Source organism: Solea senegalensis, linkage group LG8, assembly GCF_019176455.1.
Source record: "Solea senegalensis isolate Sse05_10M linkage group LG8, IFAPA_SoseM_1, whole genome shotgun sequence".
Lineage (NCBI taxonomy): Eukaryota > Metazoa > Chordata > Actinopteri > Pleuronectiformes > Soleidae > Solea > Solea senegalensis.
The window spans coordinates 21740662-21757041 of record NC_058028.1 but is presented as its reverse complement, the minus strand read 5'-3'; the positions used below and the strand labels follow the sequence as shown (position 1 = coordinate 21757041).

General features: G+C 39.4%; 1 protein-coding gene across 1 annotated transcript; it reads right to left on the bottom strand.

Moving 5' to 3' along the window:
* Positions 1–4496: 4496 nt before the first annotated feature.
* efhd1 (EF-hand domain family, member D1) lies at positions 4497–15384 on the bottom strand. The gene is made up of 4 exons (XM_044032849.1): positions 15018–15384; positions 8882–9029; positions 7140–7274; positions 4497–6019 (listed from the first exon to the last, which is right to left on the bottom strand). The coding sequence occupies exons 1-4, from the start codon at positions 15311–15313 to the stop codon at positions 5885–5887; spliced, it is 714 nt and encodes a 237-aa protein (XP_043888784.1). The 5' UTR covers positions 15314–15384; the 3' UTR covers positions 4497–5884.
* Positions 15385–16380: the final 996 nt, after the last annotated feature.

Below are 16380 nucleotides of genomic sequence, written 5' to 3'. Positions count from 1 at the left end.
TGTCTTAAATGGATTCATTTGCCACAATCAATGAAATCAATGAGATAGGGCTCCATAGTGACTAACTAGATTGACTGCTGATTACTTAAGGCGTTTATTTAAAAAGAATGATAAAAAAAATCGATGTATTATTTCTGATTTGTGCAATATTATTATTAATGATGATGATTTTCGGTTTAATAAATAAAGTTTGTTTGTCAGGATGAAGTGCTGTGGTGAATGTGTGCATGTATTTGGGGGTATTTTTCCCCTTCTGATCAAGAGTCACTGTGTTGTTATCTATATGGTTTAAATACAAATCATGTAGCAGCCTCAGACCTGTGTAAGGAAATGTTCCACTAACTGTGATTTTAAAGGATGAGATCTCTCTCTGTGTGTATCTCACATGCTTCAGTGCCTCTGTACAGTGTACATTACAAAATAAATATTTTCTAAACAAGCCTGGACGTATTATTTCACTGTTACCGTGGCGACTGCACTGAAGATTATGTCCAACTTCTTTAACTGTGCTGTCCCCTGCTGGTGAATGGCAGTTCTACACATGTGCTTTGACTCAAATCAACATCAAATGTGTCACTAATGTCCAACACACTCTATAGATCTTCTTTTATTGTCTTTTAAATGTATACATATATATATATATATATATATATATATATATATATATATATATATATATATATTCACACACACAAATCTGTTAATAGATATATGCAAAATGGATACAGCACAAAGACAAGATATTAAATGTGAAATTTACTTACGCTGAATATACACTTAAATTGGTAGCTACAATTTGTTGGATAAACACTGATACAGGGAGGGATGTAACGGTTACCAGTGTCCCGGTTAACCACGGTAAAATTCCCGACGGCGAGGGTTACTGTATTCATTTTAATCACCATGGTAACTGCAGTCAATAACCACGATGTGGAAAACTCCTTCCACGCCACAGCTTGTTTTTATTTAAACATTTGAATAACTTATTTATGTTTTTATAAGTGCGATCATTATTTTTTTAACAGTTTATGCCAGTTTATATACATGTTTTTTTTTCCATTTTGCAATGTTTTGTTAAGGTTTTGTATTGTGATTCCTTTTTAATATATAATAAATCAATTTATATACAAATCTGGCTGATAATTACATATTTTATTGCATTTATTTATTACATATCTTACAGATAACCATGATGATTTTTGTCATTAATACCACAGTGTGAAGTGTTTGTGTTAAAACACTCACTTAAAATGATGCTGAGAGTTGAAAATAATAACATAATAATATGGCCTCATGACTTACTGAGTTAAATGTCACATTTGCTTCACAGCAGTTCAGGAGAACTGAGATTAGAGCCCAGTCCAAATGTCCAACCTCACAGACTCATGGACTTTGAGGGACAGTCAGTCAGTCAGTCAGTGAGAGCTCAGTCAGGCCTGTGGTAAAGTGTCGTTTGTGCGAGAGCCCCCTTGCGGCTATTAAGGGAACATGTTGTGCACTTTATGGCGACTTTCTGTAAGTTGCAGTGTCAGCAGAATGTGCCTGAGGGAATAAACCAGTGAGTGCATAGTGTGTGAGTAACTAACCAATTAAGCAACATGATGGGAATGGAAAGAGAGACAAACCCTGATGTCATCACATGATCATGCATGACATAATCATGTGATCAATCATATTGTATGGAAACAACACCATCCACTCTGTAAGTCAACACAAAATAGAAAGTCAATTAACGTAGTTACACGATGGTTTGTGCTGTCGGAAAAAATCCAACAGTTTGTGAAAGCTGAGAAGTTGCAAGTCAAAGCCAACATGTGGTTGTTATATATTATATATATATATTATATATATGGTAATTTCACTCGCACTGTTGCAGGAAGCCGGTGAATCAGCCTGTCACCAGAGAGGAGAGAGCTGAAGAAAAAGACCTGTACATAGTTTCCATTTTTTGGCCTGTTTTTGTACATTGGGACAACGACTCAAACAAATGTTACTTTAAATATGTTTTATACTGTTCATATTTCAAATTTAAGACGCAAAATCTGTTCATGTACAACTGCAGTGTTTTTTAAAATAAAACTTTTTGTTTTTCCTCATTTTAAATTGTTAATACACTATTGTAACATGCAGTAAATTGTAGACAAGTGCCAGATATTTAAAGTTATTCTGGAAAAATGGTTAAAAAAAGAAAAGACAAGGTCCAGATGGACATTTTGAGGCTTACGTGTTAAAGGGTTAAGTGGCATTTTTAGGGTCTCCAAGGTAAAGTAACATGAAGAAGTTTTGCCAATTCCTGTGTTTATCACTTCCATGTCAAAGTCTGAGGGTTCAAAGTTTAAAGGTTAAGTGCCATCTAAACTACTGCTGATTCTTCCTTAACGCATGTTGGGACGCAAACCCTGATATGAGGATATGTGTATAAAAAACTGTATGCTCTTGCATATGGAATGAGATGAGTTTCTGTGTTTTTAAGATCAGCTTTAATTATCCATTATTGCAATAAAGTCAGTTTTTCATTCCAACAGGGATTAAAACAACACAATATCTTTACAGGTGCCCAAAAAATATATTCCAGTGACATTTTCTTTTTTATATTTGGCAACTTACAAGTCTTTTCTACAACAAATGACATCATAGACTATTTTATTCATGAAAAAATACATTGTTCATTTCATTAACTTCATTTAAGATACTTACAGTATGATTCAATGTGACAACTCAGACACATGCTACAACTTCAAACCAATATTACAGACACATGAACAGCATTCACCAACACACGCTGCTCAGGTCAGGGCCTCCCTGTTCTTTAAGGCTCAGGACTCCATTGTTTTTCTTTAAGGTTAAATGCCTAAATAAAGTTCAAATGAGTTCATTTTGTGTTCAATAAACTGTATTTTTATGTACTGTACGTTACATACAAATATATAAATATAATCTGGTGACATTAAGCCAAGTCATTTTTAATATCAGCACAGTGCATCTGTACCTTCTGTGGGACAGGCAGGCAACAGAACAGGCCTGGGATCAAGAATCTGGGATAGAGAAGGATACTTTTTTTTTTTTTTGGGACGATTGACAAGCATTATGGCTATAACTCTGCACACTCATGTAACAAAGAGAAAGAAAATAAAGAGAAAATATGTTATATATAAGATATGTTTGTTTCTTCAGGAGGGGGACAATTCAGTCCTATTCTGCCGTCTGCTGCCAGTGTTAAAAAATGCACGGCAGTAAGCTTTAAGTGATAGCGCAGGTTTTGAGATACTGACACACAGTCAGTGCCTATTGCACTGTACCACTGTGTTTATTATTGCAGAAGTGCAATCAACCATTCACTCCTAGCAAGAAAGTCCATGGTTCTCCGGTTTCCTCCCACAGTCCAAAAACATGCAGATTTTTATGGATTAGGCAAATTGGACACTCTAAATCAATCCCAAAATCAGATCAAAATTATGTTCCTAAAATAAAATCACTATATTCTCGATGGACTTTGGCGCCGGATGTTTACAAAGTGACACCAACCTCTGTTTCTGTTTGGAAAAGGCTATCAAATGGCAAGATAACGCAGTAAACATACTGTTATGATGATGTTGACTTAAGCAGGAATAGATTTTACAAGGTGAGCCTTTGTTTTAGCCGGTGTCACTGCTTAATTGTCTCTGGGAGTGAGCCTGCATAGCTCTTGTGGCCTTTCGGTGCAGGAAGCATTCACTCTGTCATTTCCTGACTTTGTGTCAGTATCTCATTAAACCCTCACTCCAAAAAATCCTGAACTATCCCTTTTAAGCTAAGCTGAGCATAAAAAACCTGACAGCAGTGTGAGCAGTTAGTGAGTCAAACGTACGCCTCATCGTCACTTGTGTGTTCAGGCTGTAGACGTTTTCTAACACTGTGTATTTCACCTACACTGCATGCACTGCCTGCTTTCTATAAAGTTACAGCAAAAAATACAACAATAAATAGTTAGGGCTTAAAAGCATTATCCCAAGTTAGTGTTAATGAAGCGGTCCTTCATTTTTTAATCTGACCATGTGCTGCTGTCGACTGTGCTTTAGGAAACAAAAGACAGTGAGTTACACATTATGGGAAACATGTTTGTTTTGTCTGTGAGAGCAACGTGAGGACATGCACTTTTGTGTTCATCCAAACATTAAAGTGTTGCCAGTTCACACCAGTTCAAAGCTCGGTTCATACACATAAAGTGATCTATTTCAAGTTCACTTTCATGCATTTTTCTTTTGTTTTAATGTCACATTTTTTTCACAATTTTGAACTCAGTTTGCAGATCCAAAAATGAACTAGTCTTTTTTTTTTGCATAAAATGTGTGTGGAGTTTCACCAACTGCTTCAAATTCACGATTAGTAAACTGATACTCTCAGTTCAGCTATCACAAAATTTATCAACGTCAATGTTAACGTTTGTTGTTGTTGTTCATAAAGACGTGTTCTTTGTACAACATTCGCGTAAAGGATCAGTAATACAAAAATGTCAATCAAGTGATTAATCTGCCTCATGCTTACAGCATATAAATCAATTAAACGACCTAGTAACAGTCTCTTCATTTCACTGTCACAAAGAAAGCCATTAAACATATTTCCCAAAATGCTGAAATAACACATAAATTCAGACCAATTCCCTGGTTGTAGAGCTTGACAGATGAGCGATAGATGAGCGTCATCTAATCTGGGGATTCTTGGGCACAATAACAAAATCAGGTTACATTTTTAATTCCTTTTAAAGAGTGAAACTGCTTCACTGCAGCCAATGACAACTCTCAGATCTACAGCTGAAGTTAGAGTCGATGTCAGTTGGCCAAAGCTGCAAATGGCTTCATTTGCCAGCAACTGAGTGACCTACTAATACTTTATTGTATCACACTAGAGCAACTACGTCTCCCAAAAGATACGTTCCCCTGCAACTATTCTGCAGTCTCGTTGCGTTTCTTTTTAACACATTACCAGTCGTGATGTAGTTCATGAGTATCTGAGGTAAAACTGTCACAGGAAGGTGGAGAAGGAGGATTTAAAGGTGCACGTAGCTAAGCAAACTGCCTGCCAAGAAAATAATCTCCTATCAGTTGCTACTGATTTTCAGACATCTGGACAAGAAAGACGAGTGAGAATCAACACAGACAAATGTAAAAAGAAGTTTGACGCTATATGAGAGACCCATGGACTTTTCTTTGCTCTAACGGGTGCTTTTTTTTGTGCTTAAACCCAACTACGGGTTATTAACTGTGCCTACACTTAACCACACTCCTAACCAGGAAACAGCTACATTATGAACGCCACAAGCAGTTAAAACACTATTACGTTGATATTGCGCACGTCTTAATAAACATAATAAACAGCAACATCATTTTGATTCTAAACAAAACATAATTAAGGACGCAGTGGGGACGCACGTTTTAGGAGACAAGGTTGGGAAAAAACGGGTCACGTGAATTTAAACATGACATTTAAAATCCGGCACAAACAGAACACACTGAAAAAGCTCAAATATGCCATGAGGTGAAAACTTCCAGTTATACGAAGGGACACAGGGAACAAATCCGGGAAATGCCTGATGATTCTGGAACGTCCACTTAATATGTCCTCATGCATTTGAAATGAAGTGATTGAAGTGTTATTCCTGCCTTTATTTTTAAAGACTGGCAGGAGGAAGCATTTCCTGCTTCCTGTTGTGTGAGGAGATGTTATTTTTCAAGTATCTTACTAAGCATGTACTTAAACACATCGTTCTATTTTTGTTATAAAGTGCCAAACTATGAGATATCTGTGACACTGGTTTAAGTGTATGAGTGTAGTGTGACGCTGTTGCTATGATCTCTGACTGCACGTGTCAGGGCCGTTGTGTGCGACCTGCAGTGGGTTCAGTGGGTCAGGAGCAGAAGGTGGACTGCAGCTGCTTGAAGGCTGCTTGTCTCTGCTTCTTCTCATCATCCTGTCTTTTCCGCTCCTCTTTTTCCTCCCGGATCTCAGCCTCGAACTTGCTGCCCACAGACAGAGCCTGCACCTGAGAACACACACGTGCACGGTGACACCGGTGGTCAAAATCGGTAGAATGTAGAATCTGTGGACGCACGATATTAGACTTTTTACCAATGTCCGATACGGATATATGTACGGTATGTCTTACTTGTGCCCAAGTGCACAGGTAATTTATTCTTTTCTGGGGTGAAATTAACACATTATTTTTCATGCTCATGTCGCAGCTGATGTAGAAAGACGTTTTCTTCACCGTACAAAATAAATAAACATAAAAAGGTCTGGGAGGGAGCAGCTTATTCAGCCTACTGTTGAAGTCATAAGTCATAGGTCGTTCTCACACCTAATAGTCCGCTTGACTCGGATTGGGATACGATTGGGAATCCGAGTTTGCTTTCACACTTTAGTGAAACAAACTGAACCTCTTGAATAACGTATTCCCCTCCTCGCTTGACATCTATCAACAGTTAGACAACTCGCTCATCTATTGGTTAATGCAGGACAACTTTTGTTTCCTCCACATAAAAGCAAAACATGGAGCTGCATCAAATCCTATTGTTTTATGCGAACATAGCCATTTCTCCTTTTGATTGTACTTTGATTGTGTTTACCCACAATGCCATGCGTTGTAGTCCGCTTCCTGCATTTGGTTGACTTGAAGCAAGCAGAGACCTACAGTTTTTAGGCGGGCCTAAAGTTTGCTTCTTTGGTGCGGATCACAGTTCGGTTTCCGAGCAAAGGAACTAGGATTTGATTTAAAGGGGCTGGTGTGAATGCACCAATACACTCCTTAACAAAATCTTAAAACCGGGGGGAAAAGTATTCAGTGATACATTTGACACATGCAAACAGGTGAAGGCCTCCTGAGAAGATACTAAACCTTTATAAATGAGAACACAATGCGTAAGAAATAACACTTAATTAACATTTGGATATTTAAAATCTGCTATCTGGAACATAATTGCGGAAATTAAATGAATACAGCAACATATTTTGGCTGACGTGGCTTCATTTGTCGACAGCAATAGTCTGATATGTGACATTATTGTACAGATTCCCAAAGTGTGGGCCAGTAATCAGAAGGATATTAAAGAGTGATCAGAGGTAAAACTATAAAAGTGTAAAAAGAGTACAAACTGTCATCTTACCTTGGCTTCAAAGAAATCTTTGGCTCCCATGACTCCCTCGGTGGAGACGTTGATCTCTGACAGTCTGGCCAGAGCCATCAGACCACTTTCCTCCTGCAGCTCTCCGGCCGCTGCTCTGCGGAAGATCAGCAGGAACTGCAGGGATACGACTAAACAGTTAGTGACGATGACGTTAACCTGTGTCTAATGTGTTCTGGTCCCCGCAGCTTCAGTCTAACGCTGCTACTGCTGATGGCAGTGATGCTGCACATTCTGATTTATTTCACTTTTCAACAAACCATGTCAGATTTATTTATTGTACATACTTCTCAAGTATTTGAGGCAAAAACTGTGACTCAGTGGTGGAGAGGTTGGCGGAGGTGAGTCATATAGTGAGCACTCTGATTCCTCTTCACTTCTCTTGTATTTTTTTTAATCCACTAAAACACACGAGTATATTTCATAATAACTGCCCGTCCCTCTTGTCACATCTTAGCAGTTTCTGTTACACCACCATGAATTTTAACATTGGCGATGACGGTGATACTTGGACAGCTCTGCCATGGGGTTAGATCCTGTCCTTTACTTTGTTAAATGTTTGGGTTTCCTGTGTAGGAAGCTGGGGGCGGAGCTTCTGAGCCACTCACCTGCAACTCATCTCCTCGTTTCCTTCAGCTATTTATACTCTGGTTTCTGGAGCCACAGTCGCCAGTGCGTCACATTTACGACGCTATTTCCGTGATTCGCCGAGACGCTGGCCTCTAGCATTTTTGTTCCTTTGACACTTTTTTCTAATTGCCTGGTTTTTTTCCCTCGTTTACAATTCCCTGGACACAGAGCTCTGCCCTCTTAGTTGTGTTTTTTTCTTTTGGCTCGACTTAAATAAATTAGTTTCTGCCCTTTTCCAAAAAACGTTGTGGATTTCCGCTTATTTTGGGTTCAGTTAGTTCATCTTTTACAATCATCACAAGCTCAGTATCTTCACAGGTGGTACTTGGTATAAACAAGTTTGGAATACAACTCTTATTTTCTAAAGTAAAACTTCAAAGACTTATAATTGAATGACAGTGTAGAAACGATGCACTCTGGGTAATCATTCAGATGCTCTGCTCTGAGGTAAATTGTACAATTTCACAGACTCAGTTGTGGAGGCTGGTGCCTTCATGTTTTCTCCCTATTAGCATGTGTGTGTGGGGGCTGGGATGATGCTAGCAAGAGGTCATGTGATCACGTACTGTAGGCCCACGAGGGGTCATGTGACACTGAACGGACGGAGCATCTCTTAACGTAGCTTTCTCCACTATTCTCCCACAGTAAACACCGTCTTCTTTTGCCAAGTAACTTCTACCTAAGTTTCCCTCATTCATTTGAGCCTAACCCTGTTTGGAGCGCCTTCATTTGCTAAAGAAAATATCGTATTGCGTGCGGAAGGACGGCGTTACATAACCAAATCGATATTTTGACTCAATCCATAATGTGCACATCTTTAAAACAAAAATCATGATATTATGTTAGACAGTAAATCTTATTTTTTCACCAATAACGTAACCCTGTGGTCATTTGTAGTTTTTTTTTCTTCTAATATGTTGTTAAATGCTCATTGCTGTCTATTCACGTGTAAATAACATGTGAGCTACTCAACAACACATCATCCCGGAGACTTAGTTGTGCCAGTAACATGTATTTATAATGTGTGTGTGAATGTCGCATGTCGTTTGTTTCCACGGTACACTGTGATACTCAGCTTTTCTGTGAGGTCTCACCTCTCTGAAGCTTAGTTTGCCGTCAAAGTCTTCGTCCACCTCTCGGATCATGTTCTTGAGGCCCAGGTGAGTCTGTGGAGCTCCCAGCTTCTCCATCATCAGCTTCAGCTCCATCAAGTCGATGAAGCCGTCTTTCCCAGTGTCATACCTTAAACACAAAACACACAGGGTCAGGTCCAAGTGGCCCGGGGTAACAATTATTATCATTAACAGAATCACAACTTCACATCTTTTCATGTTTTTCATCCTTTAGAACCATATTATTCAAAGACAAATTCATCAAAAAATTATATTTTTGTGATGCTGTCATGTTTGTGAATCAAAAATAAAATAAAAACATTGACTTCTGTCAAATTATTCCACACGAGGTGGTCTTTGAAATCTTTAATAAATCTGAGAACCTCAGAATAAATACTAGTTAATACTTCAATGAAGTCTAATGTGATGAGATAATAATATCTGAATCTTTTCTGAATATTTCCTCCTCGAGTTGTTTAGCCCTATGGTAAACAATACTTGGTAGATGTTATATAAAGAGAGAAGGACACTTTTCTTTTGAAATGCAGAGTGATAACATGACTCAATCACTCATCACTACACCTGATAAAGAGACAAAAGCAAGAAGGAGGGAACCTCTAATACAATGACCAATGTTTATTACTCTCTCACTTTGTCTTCATCATATTTAATCACTCCAAATCTGATCTAAAGAGATTTAAAGCCTCTCTGGCACATCTATAGGAGGAGGCAGGAGCTCAGCCAAAACTGCGCGTAACTGCTCAAGACTGCAAGCAGCTGTTATCAGCAAAGGCCGAGCCCCACAGAGGCTCATGTCTGATACGAGTATTTATAGAAATGTGCAGCAGCTCTCCATTTTTTTCTGTGTGTCCATGAGTGTGTGTGAGACGGAGGGAGAGAGATTTTCCATCACACTTTCACAGACATAATGCAGCCTCTCTCCCCTGACTCTCTAACGTGTAAAAATAGTAACTATCACTCGCTACGCTAATCACTTATACTCCATCAGAAGTATTTCCTCTGTGACAACATAAGCAGGTCAAAGCCTGTTAACACACACTTTCCATTCATTTATAGCCCAAAACCTCAACTCCAACTTTAACCAGGGCCTCAGAACTCATTAGGACTGGGCTGTGGTTCTGACAAGGTCAGTGTTAAGGCCTGTACACGTACGCAACAGAGAAATGTGTTCTTTTTGTGGCAAGAACAAGAACAAAGTTAATTCTGGCCCGGACATTTCATACTTGTCGAGATACGCAAGTGCAGGACGCCTCATAGGGAATGACAACATTTCCGCATTAACCACACCCAAGCACACAACAGTGGTCGGAGAGTTCTGTCCAGATGATGTGTCAAGAACAAGCTGCACAAACTCCCAAATGAAGGAAAATAATGACGTCATACTTTTCTCGCAGCCCTGGGAGAGAGAACACATGTCTCTGTTTTATTTTTTTTATTTTCGAGTACGTACAAGGCTTTTCCATCCTTGCATCTGTGTGGCACTGACAGCTGTGACGTGTAATGTCACACATGTGCCATTTACAACTCCATTGCTCTCAGTGATAGGAACACTGAGTGGATACTGTTTTTCATCTTTTACTTTGGCCTCTCTTTAAATCCATTGCTTCAATGATGAAATAATTTGTATCGAAAACTCTTTCCAAAGTTTTTTAAAGTATTGCAGTAACATTGCACCTGAAAAATGGAGCAGACAAAAAAGAAACGATGTTAAAAAAATGGATTAAAATGGTGAAAATGGGGTATTACAGAGTAATGAAGGTGTAGAATCTTTAACATGAAGGCATTTGTCTGATATGAGCCACAAAGACCTCATATTTAAATACTTCACTAAGCACACACATGCTGTAAAAACCTGAAGAGAGATATCCAACACCAACAGTGAGGGCTGCAAATAAATGACTTTCATTGGGCTGCTATCAAGAGTTCAAGGTTGTGAAATCGGTATTGGTTACAAAAAAAAATGGTATTGCGCACACACACACACACACCATTCAGCATTTATCTAATTAGTGTGCATCTGTCAATTCATTTGCATGATGGCCTGATTCCAGCGGGAGGCTTCCTCTCCTGGCACGACATTCCATTCCCATGAACACAAAGGTCCTTGTCGACCATCTTGGCTCTTGTTTGCGGGAGCACAAGAATGCCAGAGGCACACACATTACGCACTACTGCCATCTGACCAAGAGCTCAGCAAACGCTTCTGTCATGGACGAACACGAGTGTTTATGAACACACAACAAGTCCGCTATTGTACTTTGTGTCATGGTTTTAACTTAGAAAATCTTTTTTTCCCCTTGTTTATCTTCTTGTATCACTTTGAAGAAACCAGGTCGAGCTGTTGGGGAAAACCCAACCCTGTGAGCATCAGTGACCTATTTCTTTATTTATTTGTGTATCTGACGTGAAGGTTTAAGGCAGGGGGTGTGCAAACTTGTTTTAACGAGGGCCAGAGAGGGCTGGAGTCAGATATCGTCATGAAATAATACTAGGTGAATGCATGAATCTGTCCATCATGGCTGGGTTGCGAACCCTGTTTATTATTATTAATATTAATGAGTGAATATACTGTGTAAATACAATCAAAACCTCTTTATACAAGAAGGGTATATTCTGGCCTAGAGGGGTATAGTCTTGCATAGTTCTGGATTCAAGGCGCAACTCCTCACCAGCTCACATGACTGAGGTCCCTGGCCATAAATAATACATTCTAAAAACCAAAGCTGTGGGCTGAGGGCCGTGATTGGCCAGACTTTGGCCATGCCTGGTTTAGATTCTTCTCCACATCAATCCCAGATTCTTTGTGCAGCAGGATAAAATCCAAAGACTAGAGCTGAAACAATTACTCGATTCATCGGTTTGAAGCTTTTTTTCATGATTAAAACAAGATTTCTGATAGTTTCAGCTCCTTAAATCTAAGTATTTTCTAGTTTCTTTGCTCCATATTATAAGAAATCATTCCATCAAACTGAATCACTTTGGTTTGTGGACATTCGAGAACATCATCATTTCCAGGTTTGACAAACGCTGATCAACAGAGTAATCGATTATGAAAATAATCATTAGTTGCAGCTCTACCAAAGACTATAACGTACTTACTCATAGTCAGTCCCCTGTGCTGAGAGGCAGCAGAGACGAGCACACGCTCACTGAAAACTCAGATCTACGTCAGTATATTTTTCACCACTTTCTTTTGCTGTGAGACAGATTTTTTTGGACTGGAAACTCATGTATGGGAATCGCTCTCTGTCCCACACCAAAGTCCATTGAGAAAACCTGTGTTTTTAGCTCAGTGGGACACAGCAGCTGGTAGTCTATTGCTGCCTTGTTTGCTGACTTAGATAGAAGAAAGATTTTAACACCAAAGCCACAAATTAAGCTATTTGAACTTTGGAGTTGTTCGTCCCCCCGCTGCCTCTATCACTGTGTGCCGTGATTTAAAATGATTGATTTCCTCTCTGGACCTTGGTGTGGAGACAGAGAGGTTTACAAAGCAACACAGACTAAAGTTTACACGGTGCAAAAGGTTCTCAAACAGTGAGATAAGATATCATAGACCCCAGCAGGCCTAGCTTTTAGTAGCTGGGCCTTTTGTTAAGTGGCTAAAATGAGTTTTTCCTGGTGTCCCCATGCGGGCAGCCACGTTTTCAGGGGCCGTTTCTCAATATCCTGTACATACTTCTCTGTACTCGGGTACTCCTGTACGTGTGAAACGTCATCAGCCCCGGTTCTGTTGCAATTCACAGGTACACGAGCACTGAGTATGGTTCTCATACCCGGAAGTGTACTTACCGAGTATGCATTGGGTGGTGACTTGAGCATTTATCCCAGAATGCATTTCGCCCAAACATAATCGGCAGAGAAAACACATAAAAACCTGAAATACACATTTTTCTGTGTTTATTTGAGGCAAGAAATGAGTCATTTAGAATTCAGAAATGTGTTTTTTGTATAAAGATATAACATATTTGTAGTTTGGCAGCTCGGCCTGTTGCAATGATCGTACTTGTGTACTCCCGTACTTGGTGAGTATGTGCTCCAGTCGTACTTCTCAAGTATGCAAATACATCCTTTCATACTTTTCATACCTTTTCATACTTGCTTTAATATATTCACTGAAGTCTGACGGACACGAGAGGAGATGTACGTGTAAATGAAAATGACGCTCCGGACATTCTTTACAACTTCTCCTGACAGCCCCATAATCTGAACTCTGTGTCCGAGTGAGGTCATGTGACAGTGCAGCAGGATAATCCACAGTGAGTGAATGGACAAGCCCTACACATACACATACACACATTCCAAGACCAAGCACAACATTGTGGAACTCAAGCCACAATTTCTGCATTACCAAAGAAAAAAAAAAAAAAAAGGGAGAAATTCCAACCAAGTGCGAATCCTACCGGCCAATTTGTTCCCTCACATGTGATTAGTGCTGCATGATTATAGCAATCACAATGTGAGCGTGTGCAATTATACAACCACAAAGAGCTGTGATTTAACTAAATAAAAAACCCGGGGCTGTCCAACATGGCATTGTTTATCTCACATATATGAGTTCACACACTACAAACCATTCACTCTGTCCTCTCAGCTCTGCACTCTCTGTGGTGCAGTGTGCAAGAAAAGCATTTCCACAGTTTCAAAAATCAAATCTTAAATGGTTTGTGTTTTATTCTGACATCAAATGACTTAAACTCACCAAATCAAATCTATAAAAAATATGTTTGTAACTCACAGTAGGAGGGTCAAGGTAATTTGTTTTATTAGATCTACTAAGAATTTAGAACTATATACTTCTGTAAGTATATGAATCATATTAGGGCTGCCACTATGGATTATTTTCATAATCTCTTCATTTTTTTTCTCAATTATTCGGTTAGTCGTTGGTCGTTTTTTTTTGTTGTATGGAGCAAATAAACCAGAAAATTCACATTTAAGAAGCTGAGAAATCAGATAACGTGTTGCAGTAATCGTTACACATAATGACTTCAGGGTCAAATTCATTTTGAACTTTTTAACTCAAAAAGCAGAGACAACAAATTGAAATAGTTCTTTAAGGGTTCAAATTATATCTTAACATTGTGTGTACTAATTAGTGGGAAACTAATGACATGCAGTGACGTTTGCATCCCACAATAGATGACATTCTTTGTGGAGCAAACCTCAGCTTCAAATGTACACACTGATTTGTCCATTCATGCAGCCGATGACGGCACAAGATGGTGGCCTGAATAACGCAAGGCCATTGCTTCATGTACACGTAAAAGGCTTTTTCTACAGCTATGAGCAAAGTATTTGTATATCTCTACAAACATACTTATGGGCAACATTAAGGATGATCATAAATAGCTGATTACCCAATTATTCATTTGATAATAACACAGTGATTACATTAAGTATATGCAAACCTAAACAATGTTATATCCAAGCTTGGATTTCTTCTTCTTCTTCTTCTCAGATATATATGTAATTTGGTGGTGCCACAAGGTGGCAGCAGCAATTGATTGGAAGACTGTTTGTAGAAGTGCAATTAACAAAAAAATTACCTCAACACATTAATTAATATTACAACTATTTCTTGGATAATGGCAGTGACTGGCGTTATGACATTTTTGCTTGAAATACCCATCCCCATGTCATATATTCAATTTCAATTTATTAAAAACAAAAAACCTAAGTTTTAAACAATGGTCATTTGAGATTTAAAAAAGAAGTGAATTCAGTTCAATTAGATAAAGCCTAAAAACAGAGATCTGCATATTTACAGACAGTATCAGCAAGGATTCACCTCACTAGCAATAAAATGAGGGTCCATGAAGCAAAAAAAATCTCCAGTTCTTTCTTTGTTTTAAAACAACACATCCGTCAACACTACACACACATTCACATATTGGGCTATTTTTGTGGGGGAGCTGGTTTTGTCACGCAGATCTGGCAACCCCGCGGCCCTGGGAATTACTCACAGTAAGCAGTGGCAACAGCAGCAGTCTAATCTCATCATGAGCCTCCCGCACGACAAACACGTCGTGCTGCATCTCCCGCCTCCCCACGCGTGGACATGTACGGACCACAGAAGCGTGACCCCGGGCCTTACCGTCGAAACATCGCCTCCATGTCCTTTATCTGTTTGCGGGAGAACTCCTTGAACTCCGTGTAGGGGTTGAAGACGCGGGTCGGTCGCGAAACAGCGTTGCCCTCGTTGATGTCCAACCTGCGGGTCAGTTTGGCGGAAAGCTCGGACGTCGAGTCGCCGCAGGCTGCCTCGCTCTCCTGCGGGTTTTCCTGCGGTTTGGGCCGCACCGGGCTCAGCTCGGGCTCCGGCCGAGGCTCGGTTCCCTGCGTGACGGCCTTTCGCGCCTGCAGCTTTTGACTCAGCTCGTTGGACGCCATGCTGTGGTTAGGATGCTGCTGTGGGAGGCTGACTGTGGGGAGGAATGGTGCTGAATGACAGCGTCTTCATGGACCACTGTCAAGCTACCCGAAACGCAATGACACGCAGCTGAGCTTCCGCCCGCACCCTTTCACAATAAGAGCGTCATCTCGACACAGCCACTATAGTGACACGCTCTGTTTTCTATGGAGCTCCGAAACTGTCAAATTATACAACAAATATGGCAATTTAGATCTAAATTAATATAATAAAAATGCAATAATAATATATAAAAAATTAATTAATAAATATGAAAATGAATAATCAAACTCAAAATAAATACTGTTCAGTGATGAAAATGACTAAGAATTTCTACACTGATTTGTGTATTTATACATTTAGTTGGGGGCTGTGTGCTTATTGATTGATCCCAAAATTGCCTAATACAGTGGTTCTCAAACGTTTTATACCAAGTACCACCTGAGAATATATTGAGCTCTCAAAGTAACACCATTATTGCCAATGTTCAAAATAGCAACGTCAGCTACAGACTTTTTACAGGGGGTAGATTTATTCCCAATAAGGTAATTTGCTCTCTTATCATCCTCCTCTTCCTTACATATACTTCAGACAATTTGAGAACCGTGCACCTAATTCAGTCATTTGGAGGGAATAATGGCTGGGTCCTACTTTCTGTGTCTGCACAAGTGAATATGGGACTTTTCATTTTTCATTTAAAAAAACTGTACAGTACAAACTAATGGAAAATGTAGTTTTTACATTTACATTACATCAATAAAAAGGTGCGAAAATGGGACGTTCAACTCAAATGTCTCTAGAATTGTACAGAAAAATGTATTAGTTTTACCTTTCAGATATGTGCTTTCAAACAGATCGTGAGCTCAGTATATATATTTTGAAAACCGGATGTTCATGTCCTTATAAATCAGCCTGAGTCATTGCTCGCAGGTCTTTTACCGTAATGGCCTTTGTAAGGAGGGCGTTAAAATTCAGCGTCAGATAGTTTGGGGGTTTTTTGCGGACGCAAAATGCGGCAAACAGAGAGATTAAGAGACTTACGCTTTGC

What these genes read in the sequence shown, in the direction of transcription:
- efhd1 (XM_044032849.1), bottom strand. Translation starts at nt 15,313, where the DNA reads ATGGCGTCCAACGAGCTGAGTCAAAAGCTGCAGGCGCGAAAGGCCGTC. An exon ending in ATGGAGGCGATGTTTCGACG is followed by an intron (nt 9,030 to 15,017) that starts GTAAGGCCCGGG and finishes TTTGTGTTTAAG; the next exon opens with GTATGACACTGGGAAAGACG. An exon ending in AAGATTTCTTTGAAGCCAAG is followed by an intron (nt 6,020 to 7,139) that starts GTAAGATGACAG and finishes GTGTGTTCTCAG; the next exon opens with GTGCAGGCTCTGTCTGTGGG.